Source organism: Hyla sarda, chromosome 1 (genome assembly GCF_029499605.1).
Source record: "Hyla sarda isolate aHylSar1 chromosome 1, aHylSar1.hap1, whole genome shotgun sequence".
NCBI lineage: Eukaryota > Metazoa > Chordata > Amphibia > Anura > Hylidae > Hyla > Hyla sarda.
The window spans coordinates 437,928,083-437,953,898 of NC_079189.1; the positions used below are offsets into that span (position 1 = coordinate 437,928,083).

Below are 25,816 nucleotides of genomic sequence, written 5' to 3' on the forward strand. Positions count from 1 at the left end.
ATCGCTTCCTTTAATATACACACACACAATAAATATCATATAAATATATAAAAAAAACTTTCCAATTAAAAAAAAGGCATTTTAACCTTACAAGATGCTGTATTTTATTTTGTGAATTGTTTTGTTTTTGTTTTCATACAACACAATAAGACATTGATTGAAAATGAGCTTTCAGAAGTATTTCGGAAGCTCGTTGTTGTAAAATTCTCCCACAGTAAGCAGTCATATCATTTACAACACACTGACCACTCCCCTTATACAGGAAGACTCATGGTATAGTTAAGCTACATAACAGTGTTATGTAAGAAGGAAAAGCAGGGTCAAGTTGCGAAACGTGTGACATCTTGTGGTGCAGTTTAAGTTAAGTACTCTGTTTGTTATAGTTGTTCCTTTAGTTCATAGAGAAGAAAGATGTTAGAGAATTTGAGGCCCAAGAGGAATATGCAGTAAGATATCTGCAGAGTGAAAGAGGCCTTTGTTTCTGGGTGTGTGTTTAAGGCTGGAGCAATAGATCTGGAGGGATACCCAGGGATATCAGCTCCCTGATGGATTAATTACATTCCCACAAACTTGCAATCTCAGGCTTGTTTGATTAACTCCCAGTTACCATGGTAATGGAAGGGGGCCTTCTGGCCAGCATGACCCCTGACCCCATTGAAAGGCAAGGAGGGACACGATCCTATAGATTTGACCCACTTATTTCAGGGCTCCTAGCCTGGGGTAGGGAAATATCTCTTAGAGGTGAAGGGCTACTTAAATTGTATTTATTTTAAACATTTTCTTCAGGAAATAACCACACATCCCATTTCCTTGTGTGGCCCGGGTGACCTTCATCTCTGCTACGTATGGACGAGAGTGCATATTTACAAGAGTAACCAAAAAATTAAACTTATGGCATGATTTATTGGAACAACACAGACAGGATACCATGAGCATAATCTCACAATGTCAAGTACATTGAGTAGTTAAGTAGTTCAAATATAAATGTTTGAAACACACTCTACTGTTTTTCGCTTTTCTTTTAGGTTTAGGTTTTGGTGCATTTACAAAGTATATTGTTGCTGAGTGTCAAATCTTACAACAGTGTTGTGTGTGTTGTATTTTTATTCATTCATTTAATTCCTTCCCCCATACTTTTCCTCTTCTCCTCCTTGGTTGAACTTGATGGACTTGTGTCTTTTTTTAACCTCACTAACTATGTAGCTATTTTGGTGCACATTTGTTAGTACATTTTGGCCTCTCCCCATGTGCTACCCTGTTTAGATGCAAAAGGCAGAGTAAGGCATGTCTCAACTTTTTTTGTGCAGCTTGCGCCATAAATTGTGCCAGAAATGCATTAGTAAATTATTCAGGAAAACATACATCCCTCTAGCCACGCCCCATTTTAATTGCAAAAGCTCAAAGCATGTATGTGCCAAAAAAGTGTTTTGTGTACAAAAACAATAAAGGACATATACCTGCCATGTGCCAAACTTTGCCGCATGAGGTGACAAAATGAATTTGTGGTGACAAAATACTACATTTACCCCCAAAAAACGGATCATTAGCTGGATAATACACGCCTGAGTAAAATTGCTACAAAGTAGCTAAGTGATTCGTTCAATTTCCATCAAAGATGGGAAAGATGAATATTTCAGGGCATAAACAAACATCATAGATCAGATAGGATCCTTCAGTTCGAGGAAACCAGGTCAGCAGATTTCCATCTGCTGTCAATTCTATGTTTTATTTGTTGTCTGTGTAGCCAGGTTCCCATATAACACTAGGGAAGAACCCATACACCCAGCTCTGAGCATCGTTGGTTGAACACAAACCAATTAGCATCTTGTACACAAGAATCCAGATCTTTTTTTCCAGGCTATTGAGGAAGAGGAAGCGTTGGTGTAGATTTTATTGAGCTAGTCTCACAGAAAGCTGTAAAGGATGGGAGCAGGAAGCCTGCAGGATACAGTCATCCTTTTTTATTCACAAAGCTGGGATCAGATGTCAAACCACACACTGCAATCTGTTACAGGGAATACCATGTGAGGGCGGCATGCAGGGGAGCTTAGTCCCCTGGAGACTGCCTCACAGAATGCCAGAAATGTTCTGCCAGGAATCTACCTCAGAGCTGGTCGCATGAAGTTTTATTACGCCACTTTAGAGTCTGCATAAACAATGCACTTTAGTAAATTAGACCATTTTTTTTTATGTTTTCTTATTCTTTGTATAACATTGTATAACAGCTGTTATTCAGATGTGGCATCACATAGTAAGTGCATTCTACAAGGAGCCCCGGCAAAACTACTGATGATAATAGTATCAGAAATCAGGAAAAAAAACTATCAGAAAGATTGTCAGAAGGAAAATAGGAAGGAGATAAAAGAAGTCGAAAGTTCACTCATACACCACATTATTAATTTCAGTTGTGAATCCTCGTGATGAGCATTGATGTGGTTACATATATGTGGTTATGTAGTCACATGAAATGCTATAGTTATGATTATTGTTTTGTTGAATCTGCTTAGAACCTAATACATATTACCTAGTCTTACTATTTTTACTACCGTATATACTCGAGTATAAGCCGACCCGAATATAAGACGAGGCCCCTCATTTCACCCCAAAAACCCAGGAAAAGTTATTGACTCGACTATAAGCCTAGGGTGGGAAATGCATCATCCCCCCATGTCATCATCCCCCCCCTGTCATCATCCAGACCCCCCCCCCCCCCGTCATTAACACCCCATCATCACCCTGTCATCATCCCCCTCGTCATCATCCCCCCCCTTCATCATCACCGCCTGTCAATTCCTTCATCAGTGGTCTTCAATCTACGGACCTCCAGATGTTGCAAAACTACAACTCCCGGCATGCCCAGACAGCCGATGGCTGTCCGGGCATGCTGGGAGTTGTAGTTTTGCAACATCTGGAGGTCCGCAGGTTGAAGACCACTGAAGGGATTGACAGGCGGAGAGTTCACTCGAGTATAAACCGAGAGGGGCGTTTTCAAGACGAAAAATTGTGCTGAAAAACTCGGCTTATACTCGAGTATATACGGTATATTTGTAAATTGAAAAAGTTTGGGCCTTGTGAATTTTTTCTCCATTTTCAAAATCTCTGCATGCTGTTATTGAATCGAAACACATAAAAAGGCTTTTTTCCTATTCAGCTTTTTTGGTCGGTTTCTCAGCCTTATTTTAAGCATTTTTTTTTTTTTTTTTTTGCATGAGACTATGTTCTTGCACATTTTTAGCAGTTTTTTTTTCTTTTTTGATCAGTTTTTTCCAGCTGTTTACAGTTCATAAAACAGCCCAAAATAGCCAAAGGCTGTAAGCCCACCCTAATATGGTTCTCTTCATCATTCAGGTTTTGTTGTCATGCGTCAGTGTTTGCGAAACACAACATTAGGATAAATCTATGTTCTGTCAGTTTGATCTCTTTAATGTGCTGTCCACATCACTTTTAATAATTCATAAACATCTTTCCTTTTTTTTTAATTGAAAATAACTAAACAGATGTATAGAAAAGGATACAAATCAATCTGGCTGTAAGGCCCCTTTCATGCTAAAAAGTTGTTCCGTTAAAAGATCTGTTACAAACGTCCGTTAGAAAAGCCATGTTAAACGGCCGTTACACAATCCCATTCTATTCTATGGTATTTTTTTAATTATCTGTTAGGAACCGTTATATCCTGTCATGAATAACGGACGTTGGTTGTGAAGGAAGAAATAATGGCACTTGCACTATTTTTTCTTCCGTCACAAAAAACAGGTAAATTAACAGCCGTTATTTTTAACATTGAAGTCTATGGCTGACGGACGTTAGCAAAGAATGTGCGTTATTATTACGTCCGTTATTTTTACTGAGCATGCTCAGTAAAGCCTTCAGCCTGTGAGCACATGGTGTAGTGCTCACACCCCCTGTTACACCCCCTCTTTTCTTCTGGGACTGTACAGCAGGAGGCAGCACAGCCTAGAACTCCATCCACCACCATTTGCCACCATCAGCCAAACAAATCTTTTGCCTGAAGGTGAGTACATTGATGGCTGCTATATGCAGTATGTTTTGTACCTTTTTCTGTGTATTTGGGAACATGTGCTTTGCTTGCATGATCATCTTGGACCGTGTGGTGCCAGTCTGAAACATTTTTCTGTCCGCCATGTGCTTGCCATGTTCTTGCATTTTTGCAGGACACACGCATTTTTGCACGCGGTTTGTATGGGCGAATGAATGCTTTTGGTAGGGAAGAGTGCATGATCATTTTGGACCGTGTGGTGCCAGTCTGCAACATTTTTCTGTCCGCCATGTGCTTGCATTTTTGCAGGACATATGCATTTTTGCACGCAGTTTGTATGGGAGCATGAATGCTTTGCCTTTTGTATCATAACTGTAGCTTTTATTAAATTTTTTTAAAATAATTAAAGTGGAATATTTAGTTTTTTTTATTATAGACATAATGCCCCAAAAATTTGATAAATCAACTAAAGAGCCCATGAAGGCCCCAAAAAGGGTTAATTGTCATAATTTGGAATGATTTATGTTATGCTTTTTACATTATTTAATTGCGCGTATTATTTTGGAATTTAAAAAAAAAAAAATTATTTGTACTTTTCAGAAGCTACCACCAATGAAATCTTCAAGTGATGAGGACCCTGGATTTCCTATTGTTTCTCCAATCCCCCGTGTGAGTATTAGATTTTTTTTATTTTTATAAAATTATAATTTTTTCTGTATTTTATATAGATTTAATATTTTGAAGGGGTACTACACCCCTAGACATCTTATCCCCTATCCTTTGGATAAGATGTCTGATCGCGGGGGTCCCGCCGCTGGGGACCCCCTCAATATAGCATGCAGCACCCACCTGTATCTGCTTCCGGCAACGCTGGAGGTTCTGGCTCCCGATCACGGGAACGGAAGATCGTGACGTAACAACCACGCCCCGTGTGATGTCACGCCCCGCCCCCTCAATGCAAGTCTATGGGAGGGGGCATGATGGCTGTCACGCCCCCTCCCATAGACTTGCATTGAGGGGGCGGGCGTGACGTTACACGGGGCAGAGTCGTGACGTCACGATCTTCCGTTCCCGTGGTCGGGAGCCAGAACCTCCAGCGCTGCTGGAAGCAGATACAGGTGGGTGCTGCATGCTATATTGCAGGGGTCCCCAGTGGCGGGACACCCGCGATCAGACATCTTATCCCCTATCCTTTGGATAGGGGATAAGATGTCTAGGGGTGGAGTACCGCTTTAATATCATTATGATAATTGGTATTGAAGTGCACAGGAAATTTTTGTTACGCCACTTATTTAATTTTTTTGGGCATTTTATCAATAATTTTTTTTTTCTATACACACAGTATTCCTCCACACCATCAAAAAAATCAAAAAATCCTCCACACCACCACAAATTTAAAATGTCAATGATTTATTAAAATAATTATTCATTTTTTGCAGAAGCATGTAGTGGTTCAGGAACCCTGGATCCAGAAGGCCAAGTGTGAGTTTTTTTTGGGGGAGTAATTATGAAATTAAGTTTTCTATAATTAAAAAAATGTTTTCTTTGACAGTCAGAATATATTCCATCCCATGAGGAATCCAAGGAGGAGAGTGTCCCTGTTACGCCTAGCGCTCCGGGTCCCCGCTCCTCCCCGGAGCGCTCACGGCGTCTTTCTCCCTGCAGCTCCCCGGTCAGTCCCGCTGACCGGGAGCGCTGCACTGTCATGGCCGTTGGGGATGCGATTCGCACAGCGGGACGCGCCCGCTCGCGAATCGCATCCCAGGTCACTTACCCGTTCCCGTCCCCTGCTGTCATGTGCTGGCGCGCGCGGCTCCGCTCTCTAGGACGCGCGCGCGCCAGCTCCCTGAGACTTAAAGGGCCAGTGCACCAATGATTGGTGCCTGGCCCAATTAGCTTAATTGGCTTCTCCCTGGTCCCTGACTATATCTGACCTCCTCCCATGCACTCCCTTGCCGGATCTTGTTGCCCTTGTGCCTAGTGAAAGCGTTTTGTGTGTCTAAAGCCTGTGTACCAGAACTTCTGCTATCCACCCTGACTACGAACCTTGCCGCCTGCCCCCGACCTTCTGCTACGTCCGACCTTGCTTCTGTCTACTCCCTTGTACCTCGCCTATCATCAGCAGTCAGAGAGGTGAGCCGTTGCTAGTGGATACGACCTGGTCACTACCGCCGCAGCAAGACCATCCCGCTTTGCGGCGGGCTCTGGTGAAAACCAGTAGTGACTTAGAACCGGTCCACTAGCGCGGTCCTCGCCAATCCCTCTCTGGCACAGAGGATCCACTACCTGCCAGCCGGCATCGTGACAGTAGATCCGGCCATGGATCCCGCTGAAGTCCCTCTGCCTTATATCTCTGATATCACCACGGTGGTCGCCCAGCAATCCCGACAGATCGCCCATCTAACCCACCAGCTGTCGGAAATGTCCACCATTGTGCACCAACTTCAGTCGCAACTTCAGCAGCAATCATCTCCTCCGCCAGCTCCTGCACCCCTTCCGCAGCGAGTGGCCACTCCTAGCCTCCGCCTGTCCTTGCCGGACAAATTTAATGGGGACTCTAAGTTTTGCCGTGGCTTCCTTTCGCAATGTTCCCTGCACATGGAGATGATGTCGGACCAGTTTCCTACTGAAAGGTCTAAGGTGGCTTTCGTAGTCAGCCTTCTGTCTGGAAAAGCCCTGTCATGGGCCACACCGCTCTGGGACCGCAATGACCCCGTCACTGCCTCTGTACACTCCTTCTTCTCGGAAATTCGAAGTGTCTTTGAGGAACCTGCCCGAGCCTCTTCTGCTGAAACTGCCCTGCTGAACCTGGTCCAGGGTAATTCTTCCATTGGCGAGTACGCCATACAATTCCGTACTCTTGCTTCTGAACTATCCTGGAATAATGAGGCCCTCTGCGCGACCTTTAAAAAAGGCCTATCCAGCAACATTAAAGATGTTCTGGCCGCACGAGAAACTCATGCTAACCTGCATGAACTCATTCATCTAGCCACTCGCATTGACATGCGTTTTTCTGAGAGACATCAAGAGCTCCGCCAGGAAAAAGACTTAGATCTCTGGACACCTCTCCCACAGTCTCCACTGCAATCTGCGCCTAGGCCTCCCGCCGAGGAAGCCATGCAAGTGGATCGGTCTCGCCTGACCCTGGAAGAGAGGAATCGCCGTAAGGAAGAGAATCTTTGTCTGTACTGTGCCAGTACCGAACATTTTTTGGTGGATTGCCCTATCCGTCCTCCACGTCTGGGAAACGCACGCTCGCACCCAGCTCTCGTGGGTGTGGCGTCTCTTGATGCTAAGTCGGCTTCTCCACGTCTCACGGTGCCTGTACGGATTTCTACTTCAGCCAGCTCTTCCCTCTCAGCCGTGGCCTGCCTGGACTCTGGTGCTTCTGGGAATTTTATTCGGGAGTCCTTGGTGAATAAATTCCGCATTCCGGTGACCCGTCTTGTCAAGCCACTCCACATTTCCGCGGTCAACGGAGCCAGGTTGGATTGCACCGTGCGTTACCGCACGGAGCCCCTCCTAATGTGCATCGGACCTCATCACGAGAAAATTGAATTTTTGGTCCTTCCCAATTGCACTTCCGAAATTCTCCTTGGACTACCCTGGCTTCTACACCATTCCCCAACCCTGGACTGGTCCACTGGGGAGATCAAGAGTTGGGGTCCCTCTTGTTCCAAGGACTGCCTTAAACCAGTTCCCAGTACTCCCTGCCGTGACCCTGTGGTTCCTCCTGTATCCGGTCCCCCTAAGGTCGTTAGGGACTCTGCCTGCCACAGAAAATGCCTCTCCCCCCCTCCCAGTCCCTTCAGGCAAGCCTCTGTGTCCCCTCATGGCTCCCGTCCTTGTGTCTCCCTGCCCCGTGCCAAGCTTCACCCTCTGCCCTCCCTCCCCATTCCTACTCCTGCTGTACTGCCTGCCATTGAGGAAACCATCCATTCCTTCCCGGTGTCCTCATCCCAGGGGAGGCAGTCACCGGACAAAAAAAAGGGGAGACCTAAGGGGGGGGGGGGGGTACTGTTACGCCTAGCGCTCCGGGTCCCCGCTCCTCCCCGGAGCGCTCACGGCGTCTTTCTCCCTGCAGCTCCCCGGTCAGTCCCGCTGACCGGGAGCGCTGCACTGTCATGGCCGTTGGGGATGCGATTCGCACAGCTTGACGCGCCCGCTCGCGAATCGCATCCCAGGTCACTTACCCGTTCCCGTCCCCTGCTGTCATGTGCTGGCGCGCGCGGCTCCGCTCTCTAGGGCGCGCGCGCGCCAGCTCCCTGAGACTTAAAGGGCCAGTGCACCAATGATTGGTGCCTGGCCCAATTAGCTTAATTGGCTTCTCCCTGGTCCCTGACTATATCTGACCTCCTCCCATGCACTCCCTTGCCGGATCTTGTTGCCCTTGTGCCTAGTGAAAGCGTTTTGTGTGTCTAAAGCCTGTGTACCAGAACTTCTGCTATCCACCCTGACTACGAACCTTGCCGCCTGCCCCCGACCTTCTGCTACGTCCGACCTTGCTTCTGTCTACTCCCTTGTACCTCGCCTATCATCAGCAGTCAGAGAGGTGAGCCGTTGCTAGTGGATACGACCTGGTCACTACCGCCGCAGCAAGACCATCCCGCTTTGCGGCGGGCTCTGGTGAAAACCAGTAGTGACTTAGAACCGGTCCACTAGCGCGGTCCTCGCCAATCCCTCTCTGGCACAGAGGATCCACTACCTGCCAGCCGGCATCGTGACAGTCCCGCATGTGTCGGCCCCCCCAGGACTCCCAGGATAGGCCCTCCAAAGAGCCTGAACCAGTATGTATTGCACAATTATATTGCAGTTTTTTCAAAATGTTGTATACCGTATTTCAAATATTTTACATTTTTTTAAAATAGCGTACCGAGCCTCATCAAAAAAGAGGAAGAGGATGCCTTGTTGTTCGTGGCAGAGGACGTGGTCGTGTGAGTATTTAATATTAAAGGGGTATTCCAGGCAAAACCTTTTTATATATATATATATCAACTGGCTCCGGAAAGTTAAACAGATTTGTAAATTACTTCTATTAAAAAATCTTAATCCTTCCAATAGTTATTAGCTTCTGAAGTTTTCTGTCTAACTGCTCAATGATGATGTCACGTCCCGGGAGCTGTGCATGATGGGAGAATATCCCCATAGGAACTGCACAGCTCCTGGAACGTGAGTCATCAGAGAGCAGTTAGACAGAAAACAACAACTCAACTTCAGAAGCTAGTAACTATTGGAAGGATTAAGATTTTTTAATAGAAGTAATTTACAAATCTGTTTAACTTTCCAGAGCCAGTTGATATATAAAAAAAAAGTTTTGGCCTGGAATACCCCTTTAATACTTGTTTTTTTAGTGTACTTTTGAAGTCAGTTGCCCAGAGCAAGTAATGACATTGATTCTTTATTTTTTGGCTTGTTTTTAAAGAGCCAATGTGATTGCTTGCATAGTCAACTGAATACACCACAGTTTTTAAAAACTATTAACAGAAGATTTATAATTTCAGGGTGGCGCTCGGCCCGGTCGGGCGAATATTTAAGGGGGCAGGAGGAGCCAGAGGTCATCATTGACGATAACCACTTAATAGCTATGGTTGAGGCTTGTCCTGCCCTTTGGGATTTGTCCAACCTCAACCATGCCAAGTGCCAATACACCAAGGCTCTTTGGAATGAGATTTACAGTGCCATCTGTAATTCCTGGGAGGACCTTTCACCTGATGAAAGATGCATTATTGGTAAAAAAAAATAAATAAATAATGTTTTATGTTTTTGTTTATTATTTTTTACAAATAATTTATTTTTCCTTCTAGGCGACCAGATAAAACATCACTGGGGATCCATCAGGGACCAGCACATGCAGGACCTAAGGGAGGAGGAAGAGAGGCCAAGTGGATCGGGTGCCTCCACCAAGACCCCATAAATTTACCGGCCACTTCTCGGGTTCCTCCAAAAATGTCATAACATGAGGAAGTATGTCCAATTATATTTATTTATTATTTTAAAATATTTTTGGTAAATAAACTAATAAATTTTTTTTCTCTTTCAGAACACATTCCAGTGTGACACAAAGGCAGACTCTCGCTGTTGCACCACCCTCCCTGCCCCAGCCCCCAACACTGCTGATCAAGGGCAAGAACCTTCTCCCCTACCAGCTTCCTCATCGTCCCGACCAAGTCGCCAGAGGATCGAGACATCCTTTGGAGATTTGGTCTGGCTGTTGAGGACTGATAGGAGACAGCATGGGATCCTTGAAGATCTCATAAAGCTCACAAAGGAAAGTGGAAGCCTTGAGGGAGGAGCTTTGCCAGTTACGGCAGGCAGGAGCGGGGTCGTCAACTGGTCCCCCTTCAGACTCTCTACTCTATCTCCAGAGCCTGGCTCCCATGATGGAGAAACTGCCCCTTGATAAGCAGTGTCAGTTCCGCAAGGAGTCATTTCACTTCTGTCTAGACTCTGCTGCCCCCCTCCCACCACCCCCCTCTTCCAACCCCCCAACTCTCCCCAACCCACCTCTTCTCCACTCCCCTTCCTTGTCCATATCTCCTGTCCAAAGTACAATCCATTACCGTCACCGCTCCCCTTCCCATCATCACTCCCGTTCCCCTTCCCGTCACCACTACCATCACTGCTCCCATTCCCCACACTATTCCCATCACCGCTCTCCACCCTATTCCCATCAACGCTCCAGTCACCACTCCCATTCCCCTTCCTATGGCTGTTACCCTTCCCTTTCCACTCCCCATTCATACAGCCGTCAACTTTCCCCTCCCTTTTATCCTCAGTCCAAGTACCACACCCTGCACCGCTCCCTGGGACATTCCCAGCATTTGGGCCAGTTATTCACCCCTTCAAGTAGTCTGGTCAAAATACTGTCCCAGGGAGAACCTTCTGCCCATTCCACCCCTTCCTTCACACCCAGTTTCCCTTTGCCCCATAATATTCCCACCCCTTCAACACCTTTCCGAAAAATTTCTTTCTCCCAATCACATTCCTACTCCCTGGATACCCCTATTCCCAGATTCTATTCAGAAAGAAGAATAGACTCCTTGCAGCCCCCGGAGGACCCCAGCTCCCAAGACCCTTCTCAGGTCCCCCACCAGCCCACCTTTACTGATTCATAGGGCAAAAGCCCTTTATCCCCAAAAAATATGTAAATAGTTAAGTTATTTTTATTTAAAAAAAATTATAATTCAACTCTGAATTAAAAAAGGTTTTTTTCACTAGATATAATGACTTTGTGTATTTATTTTACAACCACTAGGGTTTGCTTTCAGGATACTAGAGGTACCTTCAACCACACAGTATTTTATTCACACTGGGGGGGGGGGGGGGGGGGGTAGAAGGTACCATGCTACTATCCTGAAAGCAAATATTACATAACATGGGGAAATATAACAGAAAAAAAAACTTTGCTAGCAGGATAGGGGAGGTGGTAGATTGTATGCCCCAGTGTGACTTTGACATTGGGGTGTACAATCTACCCCCTCCCATATCCTACAAGCAAAGTGTACCACCAACAATATACAATATATACATGAGCACCTTGCTAGCAGTTTGGGGGAGGGGGTAGATTGTACACCCCAGTGTGACTTTGACATTGGGGTGTACAATCTACCCCCTCCCATATCCTACAAGCAAAGTGTACCACCAACAATATACAATATATACATGAGCACCTTGATAGCAGTTTGGGGGAGGGGGTAGATTGTACACCCCAGTGTGACTTTGACATTGGGGTGTACAATCTACCCCCTCCCATGTTCTGCAAGCAAAGAGTACCACCAACAATATATACATAAGCACCTTGCTAGCAGATAGGGAGAGGTGGCAGATTGTAATCCCCAGTGTCACTGACAATACAATCTACCCCCTCCCATATCCTGCAAGCAAAGTGTACCACCAACAATATATACATAAGCACCTTGCTAGCAGGTTGGGGGAGGTGGTAGATTGTATGCCCCAGTGTGACTGACACTGGAGTGTACAACCTACCCCCTCCCATATCCTGCAAGCAAAGTGTACACACAACATGCAAAATACATCAGCAGTTTCCTATCAAAAATGAATTTAACAAAAAAATATACAAAAAGTCAAAAAGAGTTAAGAACATACGATCCTGCCAAGACACTCTGCCAGCTTCTGTCAAGAAATACTGTGCAAAATCGTCTTGGAGACGGATGACGGCCTGGGTTGATCTTCTTGATGACTGCTGTAGTCCAGGCAGAGCAGCTTCCACTTATTCAGGATCACTGGGGTGAGGCTCCTTGGTTGGGATGAAGTTGTGGAGAACAACAGCTGCCTTAAAAACCTGATCAACCACGTCCGGGTGCAGTTGAATTGGTCGTGTGAAGATCCGCCATTTGCCCGCAAAAATTCCAAAGGCTTACTCCACATAGCGTCTGTTAGGATTCGGCAGGCTGGATGTGGATCCTCTGTGTCAGCGAGGGATTGGCGTGGACCGTGTCGGTGGACCGGTTCTAGGTTGCTACTGGTATTCACCAGAGCCCGCCGCAAAGCGGGATGGTCTTGCTGCGGCGGTAGCAACCAGGTCGTATCCACCGGCAATGGCTCAACCTCGCTGACTGCTGAGAAGGCGTGGGACAGAAGGACTAGACAGAGGCGAGGTCAGACGTGGCAGAAGGTCGGGGCAGGCGGCAAGGTTCGTAGTCAATGGAGATAGCAAGAGGTCAGGAACACTGGTAAGGCAAACACTGTAAACGCTTTCACTAGGCACAAGGGCAACAAGATCCGCCCAGGAAGGGAAGGGGAAGTGAGGTTATATAGACAGGTGCACAGGTGGAAGCTAATCAGACTGATTGGGCCAGGCACCAATCATTGGTGCACTGGCCCTTTAAATCTTAGAGAGCTGGCGCGCGCGCGCCTTAAGGAGCGAAGCCGCGCGCGCCAGGACGTGACAGCCGGGGACCGGGACAGGTGAGTGACTTGGGATGCGATTCGCGAGCGGGCGCGTGCCGCTATGCGAATCGCATCCCCGAGATTCTGACAGCGGGTCTGACCGGGGCGCTGCAGAGAGAGGAACGCCGCAAGCGCTCCGGGGAGGAGCAGGGACCCGGAGCGCTCGGCGTAACAGTACCCCCCCCTTAGGTCTCCCCCTCTTTTTGTCCGGTTGTCGCTTCATATGGGACGAGGACATTGGGAGCGATTCTAGAGTTTCCTTCTGGAAGACAGAGATATCCTGGGTAAACTCATCAATGGCAGGCAGTCCAGAAGAAGTGGAAATGGGGAGGGGGGCAGAGGGTGAAGCTTGCCACGGGGCAGAGTGTTACCAGGACGGGGACTATGAGGAGGCAAAATCTCTGCTCGTTTTTTGCAAAAAACCTCGGCATAGTCCTGATAGGCCTTGGGGTGACCTGGTATAGGAGGAGACACTGAGGTTTGACTGACGGGACTGGGAGCAGACATGAGGCATTTTTTGTGGCAAGAAGCACCCCAGCTCTTGATCTCCCCGGTGGTCGAGTCAAGGGTAGGAGAATGGCGTTGGAGCCATGGCAGACCGAGGAGGACTTCAGAGGGGCAGTTGGGCAAAACAAAAAATTTAATTTTTTCATGATGCAGTCCAATGCTCATGAGCAGGGGTTCTGTGCGATAACGCACGGTGCAGTCCAATTTTACTCCGTTGACCGAGGAAATGTAGAGCGGCTTGACGAGACGGGTCACAGGGATGTTGAACTTATTAACAAAAGAGGCCAAAATAAAATTTCCCACAGAACCAGAGTCCAAGAAGGCCACAGCTGAGAAGGAGGAGTTGGCAGAAGGAGAAATCCGTACGGGCACAGTGAGACGTGGAGAAGCAGACTTCAGACCAAGAGACGCCACTCCCACGTGAGCTGGGTGCGTGCGTTTCCCAGACGTGGAGGACGAATAGGGCAATCCACTAGGAAATGTTCGGTACTAGCGCAGTACAGACATAAATTTTTATCCCTGCGGCGAGTCCTCTCTTCATGGGTCAGGCGAGACCGATCCACTTGTATAGCCTCCTCGTCGGGAGGCACAGGGGTAGTTTGCAAAGGATATTGGGAGAGAGGTGCCCAGAGATCAAGGTCTTTTTCCTGGCAGAGCTCCTGGTGTCTTTCAGAAAAACGCATGTCAATGCGGGTGGCCAAATGGATAAGTTCATGCAGGTTGGCAGGAATTTCTCGTGCGGCCAGCACATCCTTGATGTTACTGGATAGGCCTTTTTTAAAGGTCGCGCAGAGGGCCTCGTTGTTCCAAGATAATTCCGCCCAGGAAGGGAAGGGGAAGTGAGGTTATATAGACAGGTGCACAGGTGGAAGCTAATCAGGCTGATTGGGCCAGGCACCAATCATTGGTGCACTGGCCCTTTAAATCTTAGAGAGCTGGCGCGCGCGCGCCCTAAGGAGCGGAGCCGCGCGTGCCAGGACGTGACAGCCGGGACCAGGACAGGTGAGTGACTTGGGATGCGATTCGCGAGCGGGCGCGTGCCGCTATGCGAATCGCATCCCCGCCGGCAGTGTCAGTGCAGCGCTCCCGGTCAGCAGGTCTGACCGGGGCGCTGCAGAGAGAGGAACGCCGCGAGCGCTCCAGGGACCGTTAGTTGAAGATCCGCTGGCGGTGGTCGAGTCCTCAGCTGGAGTAAGGCTTCAGCAAGTTGGCACACATCTGTAAGGCCTCGTCCCCAACAAAAACAAAGGGCATTTGAGGTCCCTAAGTCCAAGGAAAGGCCCTTGCTTCAGGAAGTCCCATCTCATCAGAGTAGATCCTCCTCCCCATGGCAGAGTTCTTGAACACACGGGAGTCGTTGGTTCTTCCATATGACCCGATGTCCACAGCGATCAATCTGTACTGCGCATCCGCAACGGCCATAAGTATGGTGGAGAAGAACTTCTTGTAGTTGTAATACTCCGACCCTGTGTGTGCCGGCTTCTGGAACCTGATGTGCTTCCCGTCGATTGCTCCAACACAGTTTGGAAACTGTGTGACTTCCTGGAACTTCTCTGCGATGCCAAGCCAATGTTCTGCTGAAGGTTGTGGGAGAAAGTCTGCTTGAAGGCAATACCACAGGGCATTGCAGATGGTCTGGACAAACCAAGAGATGGTGGAAATTCCCAGGAGAAACTGGAAGTGGAGCGACGAAAAACTCTCACCGGATGCCAGGAACCTGAAAAAAAAGGGTTTAAGTATTTTGCAAAACACATTGGATGAGCACTGTAAAAAAAAAAAATAGAATTTTGACTACATACCTAAGGGTAGCAACAGTACTCTCCCTCTCAATGCTGAAATTCAGACTGCAGCCGGATGCTCCATCTGAGGTGGGTGTCTTGGCAACAGATCCTTTCATTGATGCGTTGCAGGAGGTCATCAAATGTTCTCAGGGTGCTGGCGAAGCCACAGCAGCACATCGAAACTGTAGGAAAGGTGGGTAGGAAACATGGTGAAATTCGCAATGGTAAAGTCTGACAGCAAGCAATCCAAGCAACAGTACTCTCCCTCTCAATGCTGAAATTCAGACTGCAGCTGAATGAGGCGTTCCTCTGGCGAGATTCTCCTTCTGAGCTGGGTGTCTTGGCGACAGATCCTTTCATTGATGCGTTGCAGGAGGTCATCAAATGTTTCTACAGTCATCCGTAGGTAGCTTGCAAACTTCTCAGGGTGCTGGCGAAGCTCCACGTACAAAGTGCTGTGCACCCCATGGGTCATCCGTGCTGCAGTGATGGGATGGATCCAATATCTTCATCGGCGGCGACATCTCTCATCATCTTTGGATCTTCTTCTTTGTTGGGCACACCACAGCAGCACATCGAAACTGTAGGAAAGGTGGGTAGGAAAGATGGTGAAATTCGCAATGGTCTGACAGCAAGCAATCCAAGCAACAGTATTCTCCCTCTCAATGCTGAAATTCAGACTGCAGCCGGTTCATTGTGGCAACTTTTTATACCCTCCCCTTGAAGTAGGAGGTGGAGCTTCAGGTGTTGCAAGGTGTGAAAGGTAGGAAAGGTCAAAAAGGGGTTAAAATAACGGACGTTATTAACGGATGTAATAACGGATCATAACGGATAAACAATTATAAACGGACGTTAAACTCTGTTCACCCGTTATTATACGTCCGTTACAATACATAATAACGGATGTTTATAACGGACGAATGAACTATAGTGTGAAGGAGCCTAAATGACATTTCTAAGAGAGAGAAAAAAATTTAAAGTTCAAAAATAATGCTACACTAGATTAAATATTTTTCCTAGGTGTTTACAGGTGTATTCACTCATCTTTTTTGTTTGGATTTTGGGGCAGAATACACAAGTATTCCACAAAGAAATGCACATGAAATCCACCAACAAACCCCATGATTTGCTTGTTTATTCCACATGGATTGTGTTCAGTTTTATTTGCAAAAAATGCAGTAAAAGATTAATTGAAAATATATATGAAAATACAAAAAATTAAACATACACAGGATTAGAAAAACCAATTTCTTCCAAAAAACTGCACCATATCTGCCCTCAGGTTGTGTGCGGTATTACAACTTGGCTCCATTAAATTCCATGTAACTGAGCAGCAAAACTACACCCTGGGGACAGAAGTGGTGCTGTTTTTATCCCGGATAACTCCTATAAATGGGTTTCACCATTATTCACTTTCCTTAGCAAACATAATATTTTGTTAGGTTAAATTAAAGTAAATGTGTGTCTCTGTAAAATAATGCAGACAAGACCTTATTTCCTTGTTTCTACCTTCTTTGTGTGCCCTCCCCTTTTCATATAAAAATCTGTGTGGTGGGTGGAGCTTCTGATTGTCACATGATTTCCTTTGAACTTCATTTTCCAGCAGTACATAATATTTTATGAAGGTAAGAAGAAAATGGACCCGGCACTACCAGAATTAAAGGCTACTGGCACTCTTTGCATCCGAGGGGGCTGCGGGGCTAGCTAGAGGGTTGCCGATAGTGGTGCGTCTCCATAAACAGAAGGATAAAAGTTCCAATGAAGACAAAGAAAGAGGATCGCACTCACCAGAAATTCAACTCTTTATTCCGTCACCGGTACGTAAGGCATATGCATAAGTGGAGGCGGGCGGGGGGGGGGGGGGGGGACAGGAGCTCCAGAACAAGTTGCTTCACGCCTGTTTGGCGCTTCCTCAAGCCCTTAGGGCTTGAGGAAGCGCCAAACAGGCGTGAAATAACTTGTTCCGGAGCTCCTGTCCCCCCCGCCTCCACTTATGCATATGCCTTACGTATCGGTGACGGAATAAAGAGTTGAATTTCTGGAGAGTGCGATTCTCTTTCTTTGCCTTCATTGGAAATAATATTTTATGAGGTATACTGTCCTCATCCTGGCCAGTGAATATTTAGCCAGACTTATGCATATTTACTGCAGTGAATGATGTACTTCTAGAAGGTTCTGATAGGCCAGTGTAGCAGTTGTATATGCTTCCGTCTATTTGGGTGTATATTCACTTTGTGTGAGGAGAACTAAGCAACTGAGCATGTCTGACCAGAGAAGAAACTGTCTACAGACATATTCCCATGGCAACAAGCAAAAAAAAGCACTTGGCCTATGTTGGTAGGGCTGCCTTTAAAAAAAGATTGATTTCTGATAATTACTTATATTTCCAAATATGTTTCATTTTACATAATGCATCAGTTTAGACCAATTTTGCTTCAAGGTTAAACCTCTTAAAGCCATGGAACTTTCCCATGTAACTTTCTGGGTATCACATAATAATAATAATAATTTTATTTATATAGTGCCTACAGATTCTGCAGCGCTTACAATTATGGGGTACAAACAAAGACAAGTATCAGACATAATATTACACAATAACTATTCAAACAAGAGGTGTGGGGATATGTTGAGGCCAATTAGAGAATGTTATAGGCCTGTCTGAAGAGATGTGTTTTTAGGCCACGTTTGAAACTATGGATGTTGTTGAGTCTGAGGGATTGAGGTATAGCATTCCAGAGAACCGTTGCAGCACGAGTGAAGTCTTGGAGACGGGAGTGAGAAGTTCGGATTATAGAAGATGTTAGTGTGAGATCATTAGCAGATCGGAGAGAACGTGTAGGATGGTAGACGGAGATGAGAGAGGAGATGTAGGGAGGTGCAGCATTGTGGAGAGCTTTGTGTGTGAGACTGAGGATTTTGTACTGTATTCTGGACTGAATTGGCAACCAGTGTAGTGACTGGCACAGGGAGGAGGCATCGGTGTAGCGGCTGGAGAGGAAGATGAGTCTGGCTGCGGCATTAAGGATGGACTAATGAGGAGAGAGTTTGGAGAAAGGAAGGCCTATTAGTAAAGAGTTACAGTAATTGAGGCAGGAGTGAATCAAAGCAAAGAGTTTTAGCAGTTTCAGTAGTGAGAAACGGGCGGATTCTGGAAATGTTTTTGAGATGCAGGTGACAAGAACGTGAAAGGAACTGAATATGGGGAGTGAAAGAGTCAAGTATAACTCCAAGACAGCGAGCCTACTGCCCGGGAGTTATGGTAGTACCACTTACCGTGATGGAAATGTCAGGGTTAGGTACAGTATCAGTTGATGGAGAAAAAACAAACAAAGTTCTGCTTTTGAAAGATTTAGTTTCAGATATAAAGAGGACATGATGTCTGAGACAGCAGAGAGACAGTCACTGGTATTCTGTAGGAGTGCCGGGGTGATGTTGGAGGAAGAGGTATAGAGTTGTGTGTCATCAGCATAGAGGTGGTACTGGGAACCAAATCTATTGATTGTTTTTCCAATGGGGGATGTCGAGAGTGAAAAGAGTAGAAGACCCAGGACCGATCCCTGGGGAACCCCGACAGCAAGGGGAAGAGGAGAAGAAGTAGAGCCAGAAAACGAGACGCTAAAGAAGCGGCCAGAGAGATAGGAGGAAAACCAGGCGAGAGCAGAGTCCTTGAGACCGATGGAGCGGAGACTACTGAGGAGGAGTTGGGAATCCACAGTGTCAAAAGCCGCAGACAGGTCCAAGAGAATCAGTAAAGAGAAATTGCCATTTGATTTGGCCGTCAGAAGATCGTTAGGGACTTTGGTTAGGGCCGTTTCTGTGGAGTGAAGGGAGCGGAAACCAGACTGTAAGGGGTCAAGGAGAGAGTTCTCGGAGAGATAGCGGATAAGGCGGGAGTAGACCAAGCGTTCGAGGAGTTTGGAGATAAAGGGGAAATTTGACACGGGTCGATAGTTGGCTGCACAGGATGGGTCCAGAGATGGTTTTTTCAATAGTGGGGTTATGATAGAGTGTTTGAAAGAGGAGGGAAAGACCCCCGAAGAGAGGGAGAGGTTAAAGATTTTAGTTAGGTGACAGCTGATAGCAGGAGAGAGAGACTGGATGAGGTGTGAAGGCATGGGGTCACTAGAGCAGGTAGTGGGGCGGGCAGAGGAGAGGAGCCTGGAAACCTCATCCTCCATTACAGGCTCAAAAACTGAGAGTGATGAAGAGGAGATGTGGCTAGGAATTGGATCAGAACTTTTAGGGGACTGGGAGAGGATTTCATCACGAATGTCATTGATTTTAGTTTTGAAGTATTTGGCCAGGTCTTCAGCACAGAGATCAGTGATTGGGGTCTGTACTTTAGGCCGAAGGAGAGAGTTGAACGTGTCAAAAAGGCGTTTTGGGTTGTTAGACAGAGAGGAGATGAGGGAGGTAAAATATGTTTGTTTGGCGAGATGAAGAGCGGAGTAATAGGATTTAAGCATGAATTTATAGTGCAGATATTGTTGGAGGGGATTTTTCACTTTTTTTAATTTTTATTTTTACATTTTTCAACTTTTTTTTTTACACTTTTTATGTCCCCATAGGGGACTACTATAGCAATCGTTTGATTGTTAATACTGTGCAGTGCTATGCATAGGACACAGCACTGCTCAGTATTATCGGTGATCTTCTGCTCTGGTCTGCTCGATCTCAGACCAGAGCAGAAGACCCCGGGAGACAGCCGTAGCTAGGTAAGGGGACCTCCGGCTGTCATGCTGGATGATCGGATCCTCGCGGCAGCGCTGCGGGAGATCCGATCATCCAATCAAAGTACCGCAATGCCGCAGATGCCGTGATCTGTATTGATCACAGCATCGGAGGGGTTAATGGTGGACATCCGCGTGATCGCGGATGTTGGCCATTACCGGCAGGTCCCCGGCTGCTGCTAGCAGCCGGAACCTGCCGTGTATGACGCAAGCACCCTTCCGATGCTCGCGGTCATACACAGGACGTAAATGTACGTCCTGGTGCGGGAAGTCCCGCCAAACCAGGACGTACATTTACGTCCGTGGTCGTTAAGGGGTTAAGAAGCACTTTAGATGGCAGTTTCAGATGGTATATTTGAATATCTCCAGACCTAAGTCTAACAGACCTATTGTCTCAAATATATAGTACTAGGCTAAGCCAGCAAATTGCCAGAGGATTGCTATCAGGTGTGAAAAAGGGTGGGGGAGCTATAGCATTTGGAGGAGAAAGTTAAGGGAAAAAAAACAGTTTGGGATCACTCAGGGGAAATAAATTGTGATCAAACAAAATAGAAACACTTGCCAAATAACAGTAATAAGTATAATGACAATGCAATGATGGTGGTAGTTGTTCAACGGATGAATGATGATTGATTATTTAAATACAGCTAAACATATATTTATTTTTATTTATTTATTTATTTTAGAGTAATGAAACACATGGATGCAGCTGTGTAGTGTTTTATTAAATATTTTTACAACTACATTCAATATCCACCCCTGCTCCCAGTAACCTAAACATTGAGCTGACAACAAGGGAAGGAAAGGATTAAATGGGCACTGTCATGAAATCTAAAAATTGATATGTTGTAGTACTTAAGTACTACAACATATCTCTAATATACTTTAATTAAAAAAAGTGTTTTTAAACAAGTTTAAAATCACTTTTAAATTCGGCCACTAGGGGTCGCCCTCCTAGTGGCCGAATGCATTCTGCAGTGACGTCACTACTGGATTTCGACTCATTTCAGCCTGGCAAATGAGTCGAAATCCAGTCACTGCGGTGCTCGCTCGCGCCTGTCAATCAGACAGGCGAGAGCGAGCACGCTGATAGCTGGGGCTGCGCGCATTGGCCAGCTCCACTGGCCTCGCGAGTGGCTCCGCCCCCCCTCCCCTCCCCCCCCCCCTTATCCTGTCCGGAGGCCGTTACCCTGTCCGGAGGCAGCTCATTGATCCTCTGGTAAGTCTTCCTCACTGGAGGAATGGGGTGGGGGAAGCAGGGTTCGGGGGAGTGCCGCCGCTCAGCACTAGAGGTATGGGGGTGGGGAGCGGGGTTCGGGAGAGCGCCGCCGCCGCCGCTGCTGCTGCTGCTCCCGAAGTAGCACTGCTTATTGTTTTCACCACAGGGTGCCTCCAGCTTTTTCACCACTACAACTCCCAGAATGCCCTGACAGCCAGTAGATGTTAGGGCAAGCTGGGAGTTGTAGTGGTGAAACAGCTGGAGGCACCCTGTATAGTGAGCTAAGGGCGGAAGTGCCGGCTCCAGCAGGCATCAGTGACGTGGTGCCTGCTGGGGAAGTCTGCCTGGTAGTGAGCACACTACCAGGCAGACAAAAAGGGATTTTAATATAGTAAAAAAAAAATGTAAAGGGAGGGAGGGTTTAGGGAGAGATGGGCAATAGGCAGGGACAGAAAGAAAGAAAAAATGGATGGTGGGAGCTACACTTTAAGAATATCAGGAGCAAGTTTGCTAAATTAATGTAATTGAAAAAATATTTAAAGAGTACTAAACTAACCATTTAATATATTGTTCCTTATGTAATTATAATACACTTTGCTATTTACTTGCTGTTAAAATTCTTAACCTTTATATGCTTTTTAATGCCATTGAAAAAAAACAGCCACTAGGTGGCTCTGTTCTGTTCCCTGCCACAAGTCAAATAATTAGTTTGGTCTCCTCCCGGTCTGGCAGGAGACCAAACTCAGGAAGTGCATGCGGGATATGGCAAGGCACAACTCTCACAGGCTTCAGTGATGTTGTGCCTGCTGGGGAACACCCACTTTTTCCTGCAGGGAGTTCACACAATGTGAGCAAGGGGAAAGGTATGATACAGAGATTTTTTAAGCGCAGGAGGGGTTTTTGTTGTAAGGAAATATAATCTGAGTTAGTTTAGAAAATATGATTTGATAACAAGTACTCTTTAAATATTTACCTTGACATGACCTACCAGTTTAACTATATGGGTTGAGATGGGCGTACCTCTTTAAAAAGACAACAAAAAATAGTAAGACACCAGCTAGAGCAAAACACAAAAACTAGCAAATATACAAACTGACCCAGATTCCAATAATTTTCAAATACAAAAATTACGATAACACATACAACAAGCAAGAAACAGCCCAGGAACCAGGACAAGAACATGACATTTGACAGATACAAGAAACAATTGGTTGAAACAAGAGTAGGAAGCATTGAGCAGTGCGGTAAGGAGAGCAACCTTGGAATAGCACTAGTTGGAGATCGACGACAGATAAATATACTATATATGTATTTCTGCTAAATTCGCTATCTCTTTGAGAATTTGCTCCTTGACCCCTTAAAATCTGGTTTCTGCTCCTTACACTCCACAGAAACTGCCCTAACCAAAGTCACTAATGGTCTTCTGACTTCCAAATCTAATGGCACTTTCTCTATTGATTCTCTTAGCTTTCTCTGCAGTTTTTGACACTGTAGATCCCCAAATCCTCAGTAGTCTCTGCTCCATTGGAATTAAAGGGGTACTTTGACCCTAATACATCTTATCCCCTAAGGATAGGGAAGAAGATGTCTGATTGCAGGGGTCCTGCCACTGGGGACCCCCGCAATCTGCCATTCAGCACCCACCTTTGAGAGCTCTCCACAGCCCTGGAGGCTCCGAGTGTGCAGCGTGACGACCACGGGGACGGAGTATCTTGACGTCATGACTCTGCCCCTGTGTGACATCACGCTCCGCCCCCTCAATGCAAGTCTATGGGTGGGGGCGTGATGGAGAACTGTATTGTCTCCATTGACTAATCTACCTAAAACCGGCATTTACATCTCAGTGTTTAGTTCTATCACAACTCCCGGGTAGCAAGCTCACTGTCTTGGAGTTATGCTCAACTCTGATCTATCTTTCACTCCCTATATTCAATCCCTTTCACGTTTTTGTCACCTCCACTATTGAAACTCTAAAACTCTCATTGTTGCTTATACTCATTCTCGTCTTCATGATTGTACTAATAGGTCTTCCTTTCTCTAAACTTTACCGTCTTCAGTCCATCCTAAATGCTGCAGCCATCTATCTCGTCAGCCTTTACACCAATGCCTTCGCCCCTGTGTCAGTCACTACACTGGATGCCCGTTCAGTCCAGAATACAGTGCAAAATCCTCACTCTCACCCACAAAGCTCTCCACATTGCTGTACCTTCCAACATCTACTCCCTCGTCTCTGTCTACCATCCTACACACACTCTCTGTTCTGTAAATGATCTAAAACTAACATCTTCTATAATCCAAATCACTCACTTCCGTCTCCAAGACTTTGCTCTTCTCTGGAATGCGATACCCCAAACCATCAGACTTATATCCAACATCCTCTGTTTTAAACATTCCCTAAAGACACATCTCTTCAAAGAGGTCTATCTCTTTAATTGGTCTCTGTCTTCTATGAGTTTGCCCCTTTTTGAGACCTCTGGGTCTTGGAGACATCAAAAAGTGTCATATTCGTCAGTCTCTCCCTATGCTCTCTGCACTTTTGACATTCAGAGATAAGCTAATAACAGGTTGGCTACCCTATTTATAAAACATACCCTATTTTAAAACATAGCTGGACCATCCTATCAATAAAGCACTTTCTGCCTTTTGTCTCAACCCCATTCCTCATAGACTATAAGCTCTCGCTAACATGTAATATTGAAATGTCTGATATTTGTCTTTATTTGTACTCCCAAAACTGTAAAGTGCTGTAGAATCTGTAATGAATATTACAATTACAGTGATCCCTCAACTTACAATGGCCTCAACATACCATAGTATCAACCTACAATGGTCTTTTCTGGACCATTGTAACTTGAAACCAGACTCAATATACAATGCTACAGACAGGCCAGATCTGTGAAACGTGTCAATACCTGGAAGAACTGACAAATCAGAATGGACATTTCACTGGTAAAACCCCTGTATTCCTGAAGTGCATGCACTGACTGGCTGTCTAATAGCGCCTCCTACAGTACAGTGAGGTACTGCATGTGCTGTACTACTCTTTACCTGCATCAGGGATAGCTTCTCCAGGTGAGGGCGGCTCCATGTTACTTTTCTTAGGACACGGTGTGTACTGTACAGGACCCTGAAGAAGCTCCTGTCCTCAGTGATTTACAGCTCCCAGCAGATCTTTCTTACTTTTATATGTAAGGATTTGCTTTATCTATATTAGTTATCTGCTTATTTTTCTTTAATCCTCACTTTTTCCTTGTTGTGGATGACATTTTGGTGGATTCAGAACCAATTACCAGGTTTCCATAGAGTTATGGTCTCAACATACAATGGTTTCAACATACAATGGTCGTCCTGGAACCAATTAATATTGTAACTTGAGGGACCACTCTATTATATCACTACATCTTATAGTTATGTATAAAAGACCTTGGCCTGGGTCTCCTAATATCCTTATATTTCACAGGAGGGGTGCATTACCACACATCTCCGGAACTAGAGAGGCTTATTTGCATAAGTACAATAGTGACTGTCCTCCTGTTGAAAATGAGTTTGATTTATCCTTTGATGTTTAGGTCTTTTTCATCAGATATGCTTTTCCCGTTTACATTTGTTAATTTATTTTGAAAAATGATGGTATTTAATGGGATAACATACTTTAATATATCATTTTGTCCATGATATATGCAAAGTATTTACTCAACAAGATTAAGTAACATTAACAACTATAGAAACAACATTAAGCACCTTGCGGTGTTACATTGGACTGAATAGTAATTTGTGCCTGAATCATGATGGTAAATTAACTCTTAGCAAGGCTTTAAGACAGAAGTTACATTATAAATTAACAATTGTAAAGATGTTTACATCATAGTACACCAGAAATTGAAATAATATAAAAAAAACCCAGAGAGAGCAACAAAACAAATGATAATGCAATATACTACATAAGTAAGGCAATTTACTTAAAAGTAAGAAAAACAGAAAAGAACCGATGCGCATCTAAGTGCAATTAAGATATATAGCATGTATTGTGTAAATAGGTTTGCTCACCTGGTGGTGTTGTACTTTGAGCACAACACCATAGTAGACTTAATACCACTGCACCAGTATGGAGTGCAGCCGGCACCGGTCCCGTTCTCGGCTGGAAGAGGACGGTCTTGAGAATGCAAAAAGAGGGGAGGAAAAGATCTCCCAATAAAGCGGTGGCTGGAATGGCGCTGTGCTCCAGAGGATCGCTGTCTCGATTGGGGCAATTAACCGACCAAAACGGACTTTAAAAAAATAACAAATTGATTAGTTAAGAGCATGCAAAAGTGGCATGCTCTTAATTAATAAATTTTTTATTTTTTTAAAAGTCCGTTTTGGTCGGTTAATTGCCCCAATCGAGACACCGATCCTCTGGAGGAGAGCGCCATTCCAGCCACCGCTTTATTGGGAGTTCTTTTCCTCCCCTCTTTGTGAATTTACTACTATAACAATACATAAATGATCAACACTAGATCTTGTAAGTAAACATATAAGTTTTGTTTATTTAACCCCTTAAGGACATAGGATGTAAATGTACATCCTGATGTGCTGGGACTTAGCGCACCAAGACGTACATCTACGTCCTATACATGACGCGTGCATCGGAGCAGTGCTTGCATCATGCGTGGCAGGTCCCGGCTGCTATTAG

The 25,816-nt window shown here is 45.7% G+C and overlaps 1 protein-coding gene across 1 annotated transcript in view; it reads right to left on the minus strand.

The window, feature by feature from the left end:
• Window positions 1-14,584: 14,584 nt before the first annotated feature.
• The window catches only part of LOC130309503 (uncharacterized), a 42,706-nt gene continuing 31,474 nt past the window's right edge, over window positions 14,585-25,816 (minus strand). The window contains exons 3-4 of the mRNA XM_056552327.1: window positions 15,214-15,776; window positions 14,585-15,131 (exon numbers count right to left, since the gene is read on the minus strand). Coding sequence (XP_056408302.1) covers window positions 14,678-15,131; window positions 15,214-15,332 — 573 coding nt within the window. The 5' untranslated portion in view covers window positions 15,333-15,776 and the 3' untranslated portion in view covers window positions 14,585-14,677. The remainder of the gene's footprint in view (window positions 15,132-15,213; window positions 15,777-25,816) is intronic.